General features: G+C 36.1%; 1 protein-coding gene across 3 annotated transcripts in view; it reads right to left on the reverse strand.

Moving 5' to 3' along the window:
- Positions 1-19,932, reverse strand: part of FOXP4 (forkhead box P4) — a 192,854-nt gene that overhangs the window by 60,527 nt on the left and 112,395 nt on the right. For all 3 annotated transcript variants that reach the window (XM_081323168.1, XM_081323169.1, XM_081323170.1), the window contains 4 exons: positions 15,551-15,673; positions 9,374-9,460; positions 3,803-3,953; positions 616-820 (listed from right to left, as the gene is read on the reverse strand). In XM_081323168.1, coding sequence (XP_081179294.1) covers positions 616-820; positions 3,803-3,953; positions 9,374-9,460; positions 15,551-15,673 — 566 coding nt within the window. The remainder of the gene's footprint in view (positions 1-615; positions 821-3,802; positions 3,954-9,373; positions 9,461-15,550; positions 15,674-19,932) is intronic.

The following is a 19,932-nucleotide window of genomic DNA, read 5'->3' on the forward strand; positions in this document are numbered from 1 at the left end:
ATAGCACTATCATGAATTAATTTAACTTCTCTCTGTCCTGAGGCTACACACTTATATTTGGGAACCTATATATATATAATTTGTTTATTTTACTGAATAAACAAATATTTTAATTCAAAATAAAAATAAAATAAAATGAGCCTCTGTAACTACATACATACTGTATTTATCCAAGCGCCTTCAGATTATTTTTTTTGAAGACAATTACTACTTTCTAGATACTGATATAGGGCCTGTTTGGCAACTGATGGGATAGAATCAAAATCTCAAAGCTGACTTCAAGAGGCCCTACTCTGTAGCCATAGGTTATTACCCTAAACTGTTAAAATCAGAATTTGATTCTAAACCCATTTGCTGATTCTATACCACGTTGAAAGGCAAATAGCATTAGTGCCTAAGATTTGAATGCAGGAGGTAAAAAAAATAGATTTTAGGGTTTGTCCTATTATACACGCAGACTTTAACACATAGACGTGTTCTATAGAGCAGAGGTCCCCAACCTTTTGGGCACCAGGGACCAGTTCCATCCTGGTTGGGGACCCCTGCTATAGAGAGATTAAATCTGCTTATTAATAAAATCTATATTCTTTTCACATAAAGGTCCATTAGCTTCACCTGTCCCTCCTTTGTGCGAGCATGGCGTTCTGTCCATTGGGGAGAGGGTGATGGGAAATTGGAGGAGAGACCTTGGCAGCCGAAAACGAGGTAGAATTCGAGGTGTTGGTGCTGAGGTCAAGTCCCTCTTGCTTGATACTTTCTTCTACAGGTTGAGTAGCAGTAACCTCTTTCCACAGCTGCTGAAGGTCTGAGGGACACACAGCTTCATAGGTGTTGTAGGGGGAAGAGAGGACACAGAGAGAGATTTATTTATAAGAATTTCAGAACAACTCTACAACTGTGAAGGTCTGGCTCCCCAATTTAATTAAGTGACAAAAAAGGAATTCATTTATATCAGGCTCTTATACATAGATATTATTCTCTTAATAAAGGAGAATGTTTGTAGCTCAGGGTTGACATGAGGGGTCCTTGGTGCTGCCTGAGCTTGGTCTAATGTTTCATTACTCAAACTAGGTAACATCACCATACTAGCACCGATGATGTTCCCTAGTTTGGGTAATGAAACATTTGCAAGAAAAAAAAAACAAACCTCAGAGAGCACCAAGGACTCCTTACATATAAACTCCCCACATTGTTATTAAATTGCAGCATCTGACCCTTTTACAATAGTTAAACATATTTCAGACCAATATTGCATATATTTCAGTCCTCTATCATTTGCTTTAAGAAATACCACAAGAATCTCAACACGTAAGACAAATCATCATGAAGAAAAACAAATCCAAACTATAAATCACTTAAATATTAAGTGATTTAAAATCAAGAAATATGAATTCCACCTAACCTACCAATTTTATGTAAATTATGCCAGAGGAAAATACAATCTAATATTCAGAATGAACTTTACATTTCAGACAAATTGTTTAATTAATATATACATATATAAAATGTGATTCACGAGTGCCAAGAATAACAAAAAAGGAAAAAAAGGAAAATGTGAAACTCTCACGGGATTAATACAGATCTTATAAAATTGGGCTTTCATGTTTGTGGCCATTTTTATTTTTTAAATAGCTATCATCTAAGGAAATAAGTGTACCTGTGAGCATTGCACTTAGGATCATGCCTAAGGCCTTGCATAAAATAAAATACCAAGCATAACATGTACTAAAATTTTAGAATCCTTGAGGTTGAAATATCATTTTCTGACATGACAATGGAAGAATTATGATAATATATTATTATATTTTTTCAGGAAGTAAAAGTAGCTCTTTTCTACTGAGGGATTTGAGGTGGACCATTCCTCTGATCCACCACCATTTACTTTGCATTTGCCCTTATGGAAGAAAATACACAAGCGGCTCTATGATTTCTTTTGTAAAACAGAGCAAAGCTTTAGGAAAATTTTAAATTGGGAGAAACTCCACAGCGTTAAACATTTCCTCTGTTATTTCAATCAATACGCCTGTTTTTTACTCTAAATTAACCGAGAAAGAAGTAATCATAGATGTTCATGCTATTTATCTAACTGATTTAAAGTATATGTTATGTCACACTTCAATATTTTTGATATACAGCTTCATTCACTTTTTGAGAGATAATTTCCAAAAGCTTAATACTTATTGTACACCATCGATTATTTTGGATTATATTTATAATTTTCTCACTTCTAATTAGGATCAAGTTTATGTATTAAAACTGATTTTTCCCCACTTTTTAATCTGAATGTTTTTGATTAACTTCAAAACCCATATATACACACCTGATATACCTAATTAAAGGCATTTTGTTTCTCACCTACTAGGATAAATTGGGAATATTTACAGGGATACTAGCTTTATAGATATCTGAGAAAACCTCTTTACGCTATAAGGTTATACCTTGACAGAATAAATAAGGTCTCGGGTCACAATGAAGCATAGTTTAAAGTGATGAAAAGGAGATAATGCAGTTGGGTGGGGAGGTTGCATGCTTCCTTCTCTGATCTGTTCATATGGATGAAAAGAAGTATTCAGAATTTTTTTTTCAAGTTAGATTGATTCCTTTTTTTGTCATTTCATCAAATACACAAACTGTTATTTATCTTGTTGCATCAATTTATCAAACAATTTAGGATTCAGAGAAATGCCTAAACTGCATTAAATGAAATCATAATAGAAAGCTGATTGCAAACCTCACATGAACATGCCACAGGAGAATGGATCAGGATTGTTAAACATCTTAAGACTTGTTGCAGTTCATTTGGGTGGTTTTGGATTATAGAGGTTGCTGTCCAAACTGAGTCAATCTATTTATGAAATCTATTGGTAGCTAGCCCTATAACTTTAATAGAAGAAACATGGCCACTGAACATTGGTTCAGGTATCTGTTGTCCAGCAGCAACTAAATGTCTTTCAGGTTCATAGATGAAACTTGTGTCCTTAGTAGATATATTGTCTTTTAGGGGATAAATTAGGAATTAACTGTTCATTCCATATCGACATGCTGTCGCCACCTCTTTCCTTCCGGTAATTAGGATGGATCCAGAATGTCACATTGTAATTTCAATGGTTTACATGGACTTTTATTGACTTCCCATCTCAAATTTCCTTAATCATGAATTTGACAAAATTGATAGGTGATGCATGTACGAGGGTTGGAGAAAGACATAAGAAAATAGCTTTCAGGTACATGCTGCTAACAATAGTCATTTATCAGAAAACCCAAACAGTGCTTTCACTCCCATCTTGTCCATCCCTCCCCATTACATATTATTTTGCTTGGAACTCTGATATTTAGCATGATTTCAGCCCAGATTCTGCTGCTTCCCTTAAAAACAGTGTTTCTGATAGAGAAGGCATAAGGTCTATGGAATAAAGCAAGATTATTACATACACATTCTCTTAATCTATCAAAAAAGTAGCAGCAGCAGCAGCCAGGAGTAGCTGCTACTACTTGCCAGTGACTGTTTTTCATGAAAGGTGCATTAGGCCCAGTTCTCTCCCATTACTATCAGCAGCACATCTTCAGCTAGTCCTTGAACTGTTCCTGAATAAGATGCCCATTGCATTGCAATCTAATAATGCCTTATCAATGGCTGTTTGACAGCAAAACATAGCAGTGTAACAAGCATCAGGCCTCAAGTCCATGGACAACAGGCAGCTTTTAAAATTAACCCAAAAGCAACCGACAAAGCTAATTGCTGCAATGGCTGGGTGGGTTCTCCCTACAGCAATTAAAGAACAAGGAGGCTTGCGTGCATTACCTTGTGGCAGGGTCTGCAGAGGAACGGTGCCTTGTCCCGGCTGTAAACTGACCAACCCTTGTCGCTGGAGGTTTAACAGGTGCTGCTGCTGCAGCTGCTGCATCTGCAGGAGCTGTTGTTGGAATGCCAGCTGCTTATTCCCTAATGGCTGCTGGAAAACAAAAGAAAGAAATTAAAACACATTTTCATTCCCAGAGCACGGGCCTTCTAGTTTTTTCTTCAGGTCTTGCATAAGCAGCCCGATCTCAGCTTTAGCTACAGCTAGCACAGCTCACAGTTCTGATCTCTTATCCTCTGCCAGCATATAACCAAGACTGAAAGCCTTTGATCTATCAGAGCAGCAGAAACGAAGGGAGGGTGGCGGAAGAGAAGACAGCGAGCTTGCTTGGCAGAGCACTGAAAACGCTGACACTCTCTCTCTCTGTCTCTCTCTCTCTCTCTCTCTCTCAAATGTGCCTTTCCATTAAACCTGTTATTTGAATTGTTATAAGAGACAAAACATCTTATATGTCAGCAGAACCTATCTACCTTAAACATATATAGATTAAACTCCTATCAATGGCAAAAGCTTGTGCATACAAGCAGTCTCCCAGGAGGCTTTTAAAGGCAAGAAATCTCCTTTTCGTGCAGAAACTCAGCACTGCCTGGGCCGCACATATTCTGGAAATGAGAATACATGAGATTTGGAGGTTTCAAAATAAAAAGGAACTTTCAATATTAATTGATTTGATGCACTAGGTCACTCTCATAAATTGTGCCACCTTGAATGGCACATGGAAGAAATCAAGTATATAGTTGTTCTAGATATTAATGATGCAGGGATAATGAAGTTTTAATTAAAGGTTCCAAACAATTTTTCCCATTTTTATCTACCACTGTTATTTAATTGCTTTAAAGTTGTTACAACATACACATTGGAGTGTTGCTGTCAGGTGAAAGCATACAGAAAGCAAACTGCACTTGCCACTGGCACTGAATATTTGAGTTCTGTAAATTGTCTTGAGCCATTGAAGGGGTGGATAGCATGCAAAATATTATAAATCATTCAGACAATCTTTGAGTATAATCTATAGACTATATATGTATTTTTTGTCTTGTAGCCATTTTATAACTGGCTTTTTAATCAAAATGTCCATATTGTCATAGGGCCAATATAATGTATATGTAAGCACAAAAATACTGCTACAAAGATAATCGCAGGTATTTACTTTTCCATTGTAGTCCATTTTCTTGTTGGTACTGTGATGCATACACTAAACCTATATAGTTAGTTAACAGTGATTGTTAACACTGCTATTCCATCCCTTTGGGGCTATAATTAATTCATCCCTGATGCACGAGTAGCCTTTGCTGCTGCTTCCAATGGCCCAGCTTCTTCATTTAAGCTTCATCCCTGAAATCTGACCCTCTGTAGTAATAGCCACTGCCAAAGTATTCACAAGTCTAAATTAGCAAGGTTTATTTTATTAGCACCATCAGAAACAGGTTATTAATACTTATTTTATAAGCAACACTGTAATAGACAATAATCGTTTGACAAAAACAAAATCACACACCCTCCAATAATATAGCTCTTCTCTGTCACAATTCTTTTCTTCCTATCCTCTTCTCAAGGATTATGTATACTCTTATGAGCAGAGCAGCTAAGAGTGCTTAAGAGGGCAGAGAGACCCGCGGCAGCTTCAGTCTGAAGAGGGCCTCAGAGAATCAAGAACTGGTAGTATTAACACATGACATACTCAAACCCCCAAACATTAAATTTGTCTATCATTTTATCTTTGAAAGCATTTGACTAGTAGTTTTCTGAAGAGCAAAATAGACTACATCATTACAGATTGTGCCTATATCAAGATAAGTTCATTCACTTTTGATTGGGACTGAATTCCTTTCCAATGAATCATCAGGACTTTTAGCAAAGAGGCATCAAAATGGGAAGGGGCACCCCCTGCAGGGATTGTTCTGCAGGCAGAAAAGCAAAAAAAGTCTTTTTTAAAAAAAACAACCCCTTCTTTATTACTTTTTAAATGAATAACTCAAGGCAGCAAACTCACTAATACTCCTTCCTCCTATTTTTCCCACAGTAATCTGTAAGGTCAGTTGGGCTGAGAGAAATTGACTGGTCCAACTGATTTTGATTATTACAGTGGGACTAGAACTCACAGTATCCTGGTTTCTAGGCGAATATCTTAACAGCTACTGTACACCAAGAAAAGGTTAGGCATTCCTGTTAAGCCATTTTTATGGGTGAGACAGATGCACCAAGTGGCCTGGAGAAAAAGAAGGGAACTCCAGCCTTCTCCTTTGTGTCAACCATTTGTTTCATTTGCTTTAGTTCTCAAATGCAGAGAAAATTGAAACAACATAAACTAAATAGAAGTCCAGTTTCTCTGCAGATCTTTCCAGTCAAAACAAATAGAACAAGAGTATGACCATGGCCAGAACATTTGCCTGTCTCTTCTTTATGTTTCTTTTTTCCTCAGAACGCTTACAAGATTTATGGAGTATCATTTTTTATAAGAACACATCCTGGTATCAGCCAAAGATGATCTTGTGTTTATAGTATGTATGGTTCAAGTTCAAGAAACAAGATTATTACAAAGACTGACAATCTTGGTGATTCCCCACAATTATAGACTTTCCTCTCCCTACAAATTCAGTGAAATCCAAGTCTAATAATTGGATGGTTATAAGTTATAAGTAGTCCTCAACTTATGACCACAATTCAGCCCACAATTTCTGTTGCTAAGTGAGACATTTGTTAAATGAGTTTTGCCCCGTTTTACGACCTTTCGTGTTACAGTTGCTAAGTGAATCACTGCAGTTGTTAAGTTAGTAACATGGTTATTAAGGGAATCGGGCTTACCCATTGACTGCTTGTCAGGAGGTCATAAAAGATGATCACATGACATCGAGACACTACATGGATTATACATGGGGTTTTATATATTATATATTAAGAAAAATAAAAGCAATGGAAAAATATGGGGAGGTCATAAATAGATACCGGTAATTGTGATGCTTGGATTCCCTCTGTTGATATAAAGCTTCATAAGTGAAGCAGATGGTTATATAATAAAAGCTTGATTTGGAAGTATCTTTAATATTTATTTTCTTCCAAAGTATAGTATTCCAAATATGAGTTTCCTTCTAAATGAGACACTGTCATGAGCATATAGGTAGAATATGGGATTACTTATGAATTTTTTTTTGAATAGCTAATTTTATTGAACCCAAATTCTTCTCACTTCCCAAAGGTTGTACAACCAAAGTAACCCACAGTGTACCAAAAAACAAAAAAACAACACCAGTCCTAATGTTAAATCCCTTGGATAAAAAAACTGAATGCAAGACAAAGTAAGTCACATTATTAAACTCCTTTCTTTCTGAGGAATTCTTGGAAATGTATTAGAAATTGGAAATATTGGTAATTTTACTAAGGCCAGCAGTGTGTTGTATACATAAAAGTGCAGTCCACTTCACTTTTTCCTTCTATATTATTTTTATTAACCCATATTACTCCAAGATTTCTCCCTGTTCATTAGAACTGAAATAATAACAGCTAATCTGGCATTGTCTTAGAAGCTACCATTAACCAATATTTTCTATAGTCAGAATTTGTGGGCTTCTCTGGACATTTTCACTTCTGGAGATCATCCTCCATGTACTTTTAATAGAACCAATGAAGCTTACCTGCACACTGATAAAAATCTTAAACACAAGAAAATAATTACTGAAGCTACCTCTGCCAGTCACCAGCAATTACTGGTGTACTAATCGTACTGTTTACAATCCTTTCTTCCTCTAATATTTGCAGGTATCTATGGAAAGGTTTTATTTAGATTAAACCCCGGATTTTTACCTTCACTTCTTGTTCCACCAACTCTACGTTCTTTGATCCCTGATCTTTTCCCTGGTGATGGGGTTTGAATTTCTTAAAGCATTTTGTCTGCTCTATTTACATTAGATGCAGCTGAGTGGGTGCAGTTACTGGGGTAACGGGCGCCGTCACTTTGATTTATGAGCACATCAAGAGGAGTTTCAGCGTGACACTGTGGACTGACAGGAGCACTTCATTAATTTGATGCCCAGGTTACTTGCTGGCCAATCCTCATGTGTTGCTCTCCTCCTAGATTATCCATGCTGTATCAGGTGGTATACTGGGACAACTGTCACTCTCAAGCTTTCTGGAGTTACAGAACTAATTAGGATTGCAAGATTTCCTGAATCTACCTTAGCATGTCAAACGCATCAGTACAAAGCAACAACGTAAGGACTAGCCTAGGCACAGTATGTGATGATAGAACTGAATTTATACCTGCCAACATTTTTCCCTTTAATTCAAGCAATGCAATATTTCTAAAGCTATCCCAAAGGTGCTTTTTCAGGAGGCAACTGGACTTTGAAGATGTTCCGCTTCTCATCCAAGAAGCCACATAAGCTGAAGGTTACAGCATGCATTTGCAGGTATCATGCCACAGATGTCCTATCAGCAAATGTGATTTTATAGGAAATTATATTTTTAAAAATTTTTTTATAGCTGGTCAAAATCAAATTTCACAAAGTTTTAGAGCAGGACAACAAAATTTCAGAAAATACAACAATGTGGGATTTTGGCCATTTTGGTACTTATATTAGGGATCACTTGAAGTAACCTCTACCATCAATAGACCCCCCAATCATAGACTGGGAAGTACTGCCATACAGAAAATTGGTGGGATGTACTAAAATTACTTGCAACATACATCATTTTAACTTTATGTCAGTCAATGTGTTGTAATGATTACAGTTTTGTAAGGGAACTGGGAAATCCGGGTTCGAGGAGACACAAACTCACAGATTGAGTTTGGGCCAGACATTTTCTTTTAAACTCATTTAACCATGCTGAGAGGAAAATGGAAGGAGATTTGGTCTGTATGCTACCTTTTGTTCTTGGAACTAACATAAAAACATACGGTATATTGTCAAGTTAATCATAAACAGTAGCTGCATAATATGGATATATGCATTCTGAAAATGCATTGTTTCCTGGATCTAGCAGATAACCCTTTAAGTTTTCCTTGAACAATTAAAATGAATATAGTAGATTTTGCAGATTATCATATTCAATTGATGTTTCTCAGGTAATACCACAACTGCCAGAAATACATTCACAACACTCTACATTATGATGATGCTTCTGGCAAAAGTGCCAATAGCAGGAATGGTACAAGTATCTTTTATTTTAGAATTCTACAGCAAAAATCGTATACTCGAGGCTGATAAATCTCTTAAACGAGGGCCAATTATTGAGAATCCCGGCAAAACATTTACCTGTGAATTAGTCACAGTTAAACCTGCTTATTACAAAACACAGAGGCAGTGACTCGAGAAATTTTTTTGAAATTAATTCTGTATTGACTAACCAAAGTTAGTCCAGCTTATTCTCTCAAATGGACCTGTTATTTTGCATGCAGAGCAATGTAATTTTTCTAGCAAGTCTCTTTTCTCCTCAATTATTTTTTTCTTTTCTGCAGATTTTATTTATTTATTTTGCAAAGTATAGTGTCTTCCTAAACTCAAATCAAACCTCACCTCTTTGGCTTGCTGCTTTCCAGCTTGTTGCTGAGTCAGAAGCTGTAGATGAAGCTGTTCCTGCTGCTTCTTGTAGTATTCCTGAAGCTGAAGAAAAGGTAGAAGAAAAAGAATAGAAAAAAATGATGTTAAAGTTGGTGTTGCAGTATTGAATGTTCTGCAACTATCTAGTAAGATGCGAGCACACCATAAAGTTATTATATGGTTGCCTATAGGTTCATAATGAATAGAATCATAAAAGAAGTCAAACAAACAAATGTATTTATTTCTTTTGCTCTTTTAATATATAATCATTGTTGACTCAGCCTTCCATCCTTCCGAGGTAGGTAAAATGAGGACCCAGATTGTTGGGGGCAATAAGCTGACTTTGTAATAATGCCGCTTGGGGTGTGTGTGAAAGCCCTAATAAGCAGGCATATACATAGAATGAAGGCTACTGCTAAGCTTGTAAGCCGCCCTGAGTCTTCGGAGAAGGGCGGGATATAAATGGAATTAAAATAAATAAAATAAATAAAGTCACAATAATTATTGAAAAGAGGTCATTAACTTTTCTATTTTACAGACAAACCCAGAGACTAAAACCTTGATAAGTTCATGAAACCTGATCTTCCCATGAACATTTCTTTTCTTTTCTTTTTTTTTGGAGAAAGAGGATATGGAAATTATTTTCCCAAAAATACCGAACTTGAAATGAAAGCAGATAGCCAACTGCAATATTTTTCTAGAGGGTGTAGAGAATACATGTCAACAGAATAGAAGAGTCAATCAAAAGAAGCATTCCCAGAACTGAAAGAATATTATTCACTAACATTTTATTGAATTACATGAGACCTAGGCTGTAACCTTCTCTTGCCAATCATTATTTGGGACAAGAGAAACAGACAGAAGAGGAAAGAGAGCAGGAGAAGATGTAAAATCTTGTGTATTTTTATGTCTTTTTGGACAAAAGTGAATTGGCTTGGAATGCACTGAGCTGCATTATGCCATATTTGAGAGATATTGAACTTTGGAGAGGCTATCACATGTGACACATGGCATTCCAATTGCTGCACACCAAATTAGAAAAATCAGGAGGAAAAAAAATGGAGGGTCCAAGACAGAAAGTATATTTGTTTTAATTTAATTAACTTATTCAATGAGTCATTTTATTTAATTTTCCTTTTTTGATTAATTAAAATGATAACATTTTTAATAGCAACTTTTGGAGGGGCTCTTGATCCAAACCAAGGCTTGTTGGATATAATTACTTCCCAGGGCTTATCTGGCACTATTTATGGACAAATATTGCTTTAACAGGATGAAGTCACAGAGGAAAAATCATTCTTGCCTAAATAATGTTTATATTCACATTAGAGCAAATGTTATTTATTTGGCTTATTAAAACATTTATACTTCTCTTTAAGTTACAAGCCTATGCAAGTTATAACACTTTGAAACCCGTAATATAAAAAGTCAATCATATTTGAGATAAACACATAAGAAACCACTGAGTACAATAGGAATCTAATAAATTCAGAGACTGACCTTCTATGTAGAAATAACAAACTAAAAGCAAAGCATGGTAGCTATAGTAAATCAAGCAGTAAAAGTGAGGGATTCTCAAACGTTTTGTTCCTTTGAGCTTTGGTTTAGTATCTGGGGGTACACAGCCACTGGAATCTCCTAATCCTAAGAAACATTTTTGTTCCATCTTGCAAGTGTTTTTATTTATTTATTTATTTAATTATCATTTATTAATTTTATTTGTATACCGCCCTTCTCCCGAAGGACTCAGGGCGGTGAACAGGGCAATACATATTAAAAAACAAGATACAAAAATTAAAAACGATTAAACAAGGTGCCCATGAATAAGTTAAAACACATTACACATTAAAATAGGTTAAAAAAAATAATAAAACCCAACCCCATCCCATCAGGCCAGGCCAGCTTGTTCAAAAAGGTAGGTTTTAAGGTCGCGCCGGAAGGAGCGGAGGTCAGGCGCCATCCGGAGCTCGACCGGAAGATGGTTCCATAAGTCCAGCGCGCCCACAGAGAACGCCCTCCCCCTGGGGGCCACCATTCGACATTCTTTGACCAGTGGCACCCTGAGGAGGCCCTCTCTGTGGGAGTATACTGGGCGGAGGGAAGTTGACGCCGGCCGCAGGTGCTCCCCAAGGTATTCCGGACCCATGCCATGTAGGGCTTTGTAGGTCATTACCAACACCTTGAATCTCACCCGGAAGACAACTGGAAGCCAATGCACTATGATAACCACTATGATAACCAGAGTCAACCAGGGCTTTTTCCAACTGCTTCACGTTTTGTTCTTGTCTCACTCTGTGTGCTTTACAGTGAAAGAAAAAAAAATCTGTTCATTAAAGCCCACTCTGAAAAGTTGGTAGGGTGTCATGATAACTTCAGTAAGGTGGCAGGAACAGCCAAAAAACTGAGACAAGGTAAGAGTTTTGCTGGTGAGAAACCTGCTACGCAGCTCAGAAGTTAACAACTTTTTTGCAAGGTTTACTCCTGCATTGCAACTGGCCAGAAGTTAATCAGTTCAAGTACAGAACAGCTATAGAAGTCTTGTACACAGACAGATGAAGGAGCTTCATGCAGAGGACTCCCAAAAATAATTAAAGAGCATGAAGAATAATTTATGCTATATGCAATGCTTCATTGGAATAGAAACTGGCCTCTCCCTTAAAGGAGCTTAAAGTCTAAATGAAAAAGAAAGACACAATTTTCTGGGATGAGACAAAGGGTAGAAAGCATGAATACATGTGAATGTAATTGCTGATAAAAAAGCTTTGGCTATCGGGGATGAGAATTAAAAATATGGCAAAAGGATTTAGGGGCAAATGACAGGTTCTATATTTCTACTCCCTTCTTCTTTGGGAAAGAGCATCTGCATCAGAAAACAAACAAAATCTATCTATCTATCTATCTATCTATCTATCTATCTATCTATCTATCTATCTATCTATCTATCTATCTATCTATCTATCTACAGTCTTGTCCTATCATTTGATTCCTGCCGGCAGGTGTTCCTGGAATTATAACATTTTATAACATTTGATGTTCGAGGCCTGTCTCTGGAAACCCAGGTGCCTGAAGTTGTTAGGAAGATTTATTTTCAAATCTGGCTGGTTCACAAGCTATGGCTTTTCTTGGGCCATAGCTAGTCAACTTGGTTCTAAATTATGTGAATTTAGCAACCATTCACAAGTTAAACAAACAAGTATTTCTTTTTGGATTTAAGAAAGCCAAATCTTCTGCTTTAAATTATTATTTTTGTTTCTGGAAGGTTCTGTGCAACACATGAGCTTCAATTAAAAGGAGCTTTGGAATACTCCCTAATCTATACAGATAAACCAATACATGAATCTGTTTCCACAAGCACTTAGTTTTCAAATAATATTTTAGTGGCCAGAGTAAAAATGTGTACCTATTATTGTTTAGCAAACTTAGTAAGTACTGAAACTAATTATATAAACTATTCTTATGTCATTAGCTATGCTGGATGGGAAATTCTGCAAGTTAAAATGCACACATCTTAAAAGTGACAAGGTTGACTGGCAATATGATTTTGAACTTATCTTGCCTAAATACAAGGTTTAATATTTTGGAAAGAGCCATTTGCAGGTTAACAACGCCTTCTTTCAGGTGCAATTTTGGTTAGATTATTTAGGAATAGAATTCAATTTATTTAATCCATATATTACCTCAAAAAACCTAAAATGAATTATTTTTATCCATCAAGCTCTACTTTCCCCCCAAAAAAAACTTACAAATCAAAATTAAAACTTTAACTAGTGACTATTTCTAGATTTAGGATGTGAAATTTTAAATTACTTCAGTTTTAGTTAATTATTTTATCTACAAAATTTTAATATTTAGCACATGGAAGAATTTCAGCTCTTCAGTGTGAGGAAACACTTAAAGGACTTTGCTTAGTGCATGTTAAGTGGCTCTGAGTTTTTCTTAGGCATGCCAGTTTTAGTTTCATTATATTAAAATAAATGATTTACAGATGTAATTTGTTTTTTGGGGGGGAGAGATCAGTACAGGTTTCCTCAATGGAGGAGCGAAGCAGGGGAAAGCTGACTTCTGAGGAATGTCCCCGGGGATTCTGGGAGAGTCCTTATCAGCTTGTGTTTGACAGTACTGACAGCAGAAACCTTTCACTTTAACTCTGCTGAACAGGTTTGGAAAGCCTCCTGTTTACCCAAAAGCCAATCAAAACCAGGTCTCTATATGGGATTCTGAGAACATTGGGTCAAGAGGTGAGAGGTGTGATGTTTGGTTTTCTTCTCACAGAGAATGCCAGCTATTCCGGTCCAGGCTGTTTAATTTGCAGTCAGACGTGTTTCTCTATCTGGCTCCAAAAGGGCTCTGAGAGGGAAGGACCCCACCCAGGTTAGTGTTTACCTTTTGTTCTTCCCCTGGGGCTAACCTTGACTCCTTATCAGCATGTTTGAAATAAACAGGTACTTAAGGCAGGAGGAAGGGTGTGGAGGATGCTGTGGTTTTTATGTTTGCTCTCCTTTCCCTGGTGTAAATGTTTGTCCAAACAGTTGTGTTTTCTTGGGGATTTTAATCTCCTCCCTCATTTTAATAATTATTTTCACTTATATTTAGTTTAAAAATATACGCCCATCCGACTCCCAATTCTATATAGAGGTGGATGAAGATGTTTCCTAAGGGAACTCTCTAAAGTAAAGTTTTGTAGGATTAAGCATATTTTTAGAGCCATAAGCTAACATGATAAACGTGCTGCTGCAATTCAGAAGAAGCCAGAACTTGAAAAGTTCCAGAGCACAGAATATGCTCAGTCACCAAAACCAAAATGAAAATTGTATCTAACTGCTTTATATGTAGCTCTTAAGCTGACTGTCATTATTATATGGAATTTTTTTTTAAAGCTTTGAAATAGAATGTCTGGAATGAAGTTTCAATGCAAAATATATAATCAGTATTGTTAAATAGGGCATTCATTTAGTTCTCATTTGTTTAGCACAAATCTTTTATTATTTTATTATTTTTATTATTATTATTTATTCATTAACTTACAATCACAACTGAGTTCCAAATTTCTGTTGCTAAGTGAGACATTTGTTAAGTGAGTTTTATCCCATTTTATAAGCTGTCTTGCCACAGTTATTAAGTGAATCATTGCAATTGTTAAGTTAATAAGAGGGTTGTTAAGTGAATCTGGCTTCCCCATTGGCTTTTCTTGTCAGAAGTTTGCAAAAGGGGATCACACGACCTTTGACACTGCAACCGTCATAAATATGAGGCAGTTGCCAAGCATCTGAATTTTGATCACGTGACCACAGGGATGCTGCAATGGTCATAAGTGTGAAAAATGACCATAAGTCACTTTTTTCAGTGACATTGTAATTTTGAACAGCCATTAAACTAACTGTTGTAAATCGAGGACTACCTTTATTATGTTTCTCATTTTCAGTTTTCATCCAGTTATTCTCTTACTCTTAAAATTTCATGGGAACAATCAATGCAGGAAGACAAGAAATAAGGAACTTTTTATAACTATCCATTTATCCTAAAATTAGTGCTGATTTAGAGAGGAACCTGCTATGGGAAGGGAACTGTATCACCCAGGATTAAGACCACAATAATTTTGTTATGGGGGGGGGAAATAATTCTGCCACATTTTATCCAACTATAGTATAACACCCATTTTACCAGACTTAACTTCCAACCATATTTAACAAAGTTAGACTTTCTAACTAGAGCAGTTCCAGATTATCATTAAGAGAAAAACAAAGTAAACAAAACAAAATTGGGGCATTGGAATCTCTATGTCCACTGTAATATATCTTGGTAAATAAACAAACAAAAAAAAATCAAATTCATAAGCAAAATCTTCACCTGCAAATAAAATCCTCAATCTTCCCTCCTATACATCTTATCTTTTTTATAAACCTCCAATATTTGAATAATCCCCATACCCATGACAAAGAATTTTCTTTTAAACTGAAAAGAGTTGGACTTTACTGTCAAGAATTCATGTTTTTATTCAACTATTACATCCAACAATTTTGGGCAAGTCAGTAGTTTTCAGCCCATCCTGCAAATTTACAAACAGGAAACACATTGCATTTGCAGGAGACAAATTCAGACATAGACGTCAGCTTCTGTGACATGAAAGGTTTGCTCAAATGCGAGCTGCTTTACCTGTTGCAGCATAATTGCTTGTTGCTGCTGCAGCAGAGCTTGAAGCTGAGGTGGAGACAGAATCTGTTGCATCTGCTGGGGTGTGATCATCTGAGGAGACATCATAGCCACAGACACTGGAACCTACAGAAGGTGGGTTACAGGAGATGTCAAGTGGAGGGATAAGAGAGAGTTTGGGAAAAAAAAATACTTGCAGAGATAATGTATACACTCATACATACTCTTTATTCTCCAGACATGCGGATGTGAAGAAAATACATGTATTTTCTTCTGGTGCAGTAAAGCTAGAGCATTTAAGTGCTCATAATCAGCAGAACAAAAATTGTTGCTTAGTGTTCAGAAAAAACAAGGACATGATCTCAGTTTTGAGGTAGATTGTTCTGTCAAATCCTAAAATTTTTATCCAAGTCTGAATGCACACAGTGAAGCAAGCCTGGGACAAAAGTTGATGTTAACACTACAGATGGAAAGCTGTAGACAGAAATACAAAATTCCACTTCGTATTTCACAGGTAATTCAATTAGCAGATTTTTTTTATTCTACCTCCCCAAATCAGTACTGAAGCTAGTGAATGAACCTTACTTAAAGAGTTGTACACACACATACACACACAAATCTAGCAGCACAATCAGAACAGTTTCTGGGTGGCAAGTTGTCTATTTAACATGTTTTAACAGATGCCCACAATGACTGTTCACACATGTAATATAGCTGCACTAAATGAATTCCTGAGAATAAAGTTCGGCATTTCTGTTGCAGCAAAATATTACATGATGTTACAAAATATTTTGAACAGAGATTCGTATTGAGATTTGATACTGTCCCTCCATCCAAGCATACATTTAATGTTCAGTCATTGCTTCATGATACTGTTTCTCTGCCTTTGAGAAAACTCTCGTCTGTGGACTATAAACCACCTGTCCTAACATGCCTTGTTTAAGGGCAGGAAATAGAGCTGCTTTCTCTAAGTCCCAAAGGTTATTATTCTTATAACCTACATTACCATCAAAACAGACAAGTCAGAATTAGGTCACTATAATTCATGATGCCCTGTACATGGGTCAAAAGTTAAACAAAAACTTCAATGAGTGTTCATCCTTACTGGAGAAGGGAGATCAAGAAAAAGTCACATAACCACTTCGTGGTTGACCACTATTTCCTCTTTGTTCATTTGTGAATAACGCTTCCAGTCAACAAGCCATTTGTGACAACAAATCCATGAGTACTGAAAACATTTATTCTAAGTTTGTGATGTTGTTGTGGCATGTAAAATTGTACTGCTATTCATAACAAAAATTAGGTAACATGTTAATCACAAGATGGTGCAAGGAGAAAACGCCGACTGAAATGCATGTTGCAAGAAAAGTGCTTTTCATTAAATAAAGTGGAGGAGAAAGAAGCATGTGGCATGCTTAAAGCAATTAGTACCCCATTACAGAAACAGAAAATTTTTTATTCAGAAAAGTTTCATGAAGGCTCATGTCCCTAAATTAATGGAATCAGATTTTACATGCTTATCAACATCTTACTGATTACCAATGACTGTAATTATTATCAACAATTAGAAAGCTAAGAGAAGCACAGAGTATTTTTCATGATGCATCCATATTTGAGTTTCCCTCCAGTAATCAGAAATACTTGAACTGAAATATTTCATTAGGAAGAAACATTTCAACCACTTGTACGATTGAATTATTATATCCCAAACAAAATTCTAACTTTTATCTTGTAATTATTTTTTTTTGAAATTCTTGCAAGTATTTTAGAACATTGATGTTACATAATATCATATTATATAGAAATAAAAAGCTTGATTATCTTCACATGCAATTAAAAATGTCTCGTTTCTCGGCAATAACCATCTGAAGAAAAATAAAAACCATTTCACCTGCCCAATTGGGCACTGTAATTAAAGCCATTTACCATGTAGTGGAAAGTTTTTTTTATCCTATGTTGTTGTTGGAATAGCCCATAAAGAGTTCCATTTTTAATGGACCTTATATTGTATGCTAGCCCAGAAGATACAGGTGGGAGGAATAAGAAAAAAAATGTATCTTCACCCTGGCAGCTCTTACTTCTACTCCAAACAGCATTTAAGAGGAAAAAGTTGTTTTGGATGTCTTTCTGCTCCAGAAATAATACAACTGATTTCCAAGTCAATCTGTATTTCTAAAACATTCTACACACACACACACACACACACACACACACACACACACACACACAAAATTAGCACATCATGTTTCAAGAGAGCTAACAATAATAAACTAAAATTCTACTAAAATATCCTCAAATACCATTAAACACTCATGGAATATAGCCTAGCTCCGTTGTTACCATAGCAAACATTTGCCTGTGAAACATAATTTCTCGTTCCTCCCTGAACTCATCTGAAATAAGTTCCATGTAGCTCATATTGCATAACTCCCACCTTAATTACCCAATAAGGAATTCTTGAACCATAGTTTTATGAAGATGCTAAAGAGACGTGTGGCTTAGTTACCAATTGTACACTTTAAATCCTGAAGATATGCATAATACATTTTTTTTGTTCTTTAAAAAACAAAAACTAACAGCAGATAACAGATTGGCTGTAGAAAGTGAGGAAGAGGATCTTGGCAGAAATACGCAAGAACTTGTTGCGATGACAAAGGAACTGAAGTCCAGATAAATGAGATAATATTCATAAATGACTCAGGCAGACTCCTCCCTGATTCACTGGAGTATAAAAGGGGGAGGAGATATGCTATAATCAGATTTGCAAGATTCTGTTGTTAAAATCAATCTCAGTAAAGTAGTTTTAGCCTTCCTATGGAGTTCATTTCCTGGACTGGTCTAACTAGTGGAACTGACAGTAGCATTTTCCACACAAAGCTCTATAAAATTCTATTCCAGATATTGTTATTGCTTTGGACCACTACAATGCAGATACCAGTTATTAAATTTCAATACTGGTGTTAAAAATAGTTAAATATTTATACCTGGTCTTTTTGCATCTTCTCAACCATAAATACCTTAAATCTAATGCACTTAGCACATTTTTTCTGCAATCAGTGTCACGGTCCTTCTTTCACATTCCTTCCTATAGCTATTACAACTGCCTGAAATATAAGAGAAATGAGAAATACGCTTTTTATGAATGAATGTATTAAAGATGTATGTATTAAAGATGTATGTATGTATTATGTATTATGTATGTATTATGGAACTCCATGCTAGCAAAAACCACAGCGGTTGTGTGAAGAAGTATTAGTACTATGCAGGATTCTCACAGTGACTAAGGCATCTTCTAGGGCAGGCATGTCAAACTCGCGATGTCACGTGACATCACGCGACATATCAGAACTTTTTCCCATTGCCGAAAATGGGATGGGCGCGGTTTCTCCGTGACGCTCCGGCCCGCGGGCCAGCAGTTTGACACCCGTTCTAGTGTCATCAAGCCATCCTTATACCAATATGAGAAGCTCTGTATTAGCTTAAGGATGGCTGTAATGATGAAGTAAAAAAGGAAGAAATGTGGCTTAAAGAACAAGAGCAAACCTAGATGTGCTTTGATGATGTTGCAAGGAATATGGAATGAATATATCTTTCTGTAAGTATAACTGAAGGACTATTTTTGAATCCATCAGGTATGTTCATGAATCTAAATATGAAATACCAATCATGAATAGAAGCTTCCTTTCACTGTCTTGTCTCCATATTACTTCATTTCTAGAGGTCTGTGAAAATTATAAAACTTCTTCATAGATATAAAAAATTATGCATTTCTGCATAAAGTATCAAGCAAGAACAGAAACACTGAAAAGTTTGGAAAAATCTATACAACTCTTACTTGACATTTATTTTTCAGTTGAAGAAAAACCTCTCCATTTTTTAATCTTAAAAAATGTACAATTCCTGTAGTACAGAAATACTAGCTCCTGTGGAATAAGGTTCTTCAGAATTATGTTGCATGGTTCCTGGCTAGGAATACAAAGAGCAAAGGAAAATGGAAGATTGAGGATCTTAATTTTTAGGATAAAATTAAGTTATTGCTGCTTCTAATCCTGGAAGATGCCCTAGAAAAGGTAACATCTCCAAACATGTCAGATGAGCTCCACGTGCCTTCAATCAAAAGGCAAGATTTTTAACCCAGATGTCATGAAATGGTGGAAAGATTTCCTGATTAAGCTGGGTACCATTCTTCCCTCAGTGTCTTGTGTAAGGAAAATCTATTTCTGATGGCAATTAGCTGTACATTTCAAGCATTTCAGTGTTTTTGGAATAAATGCTTTGAAGTCACTTTGAGCACAGGAAAAATGGCATATAAATTACTTGAACAAGGAATGTAAATTACTCTATTTCAGCCATGACTTTCTCCAAGCAGGAAATGTCAAATGAGC

The sequence above is a fragment of the Vipera berus genome (assembly GCF_964194415.1).
Source record: "Vipera berus genome assembly, chromosome: 3".
Classification (NCBI taxonomy): domain Eukaryota; kingdom Metazoa; phylum Chordata; class Lepidosauria; order Squamata; family Viperidae; genus Vipera; species Vipera berus.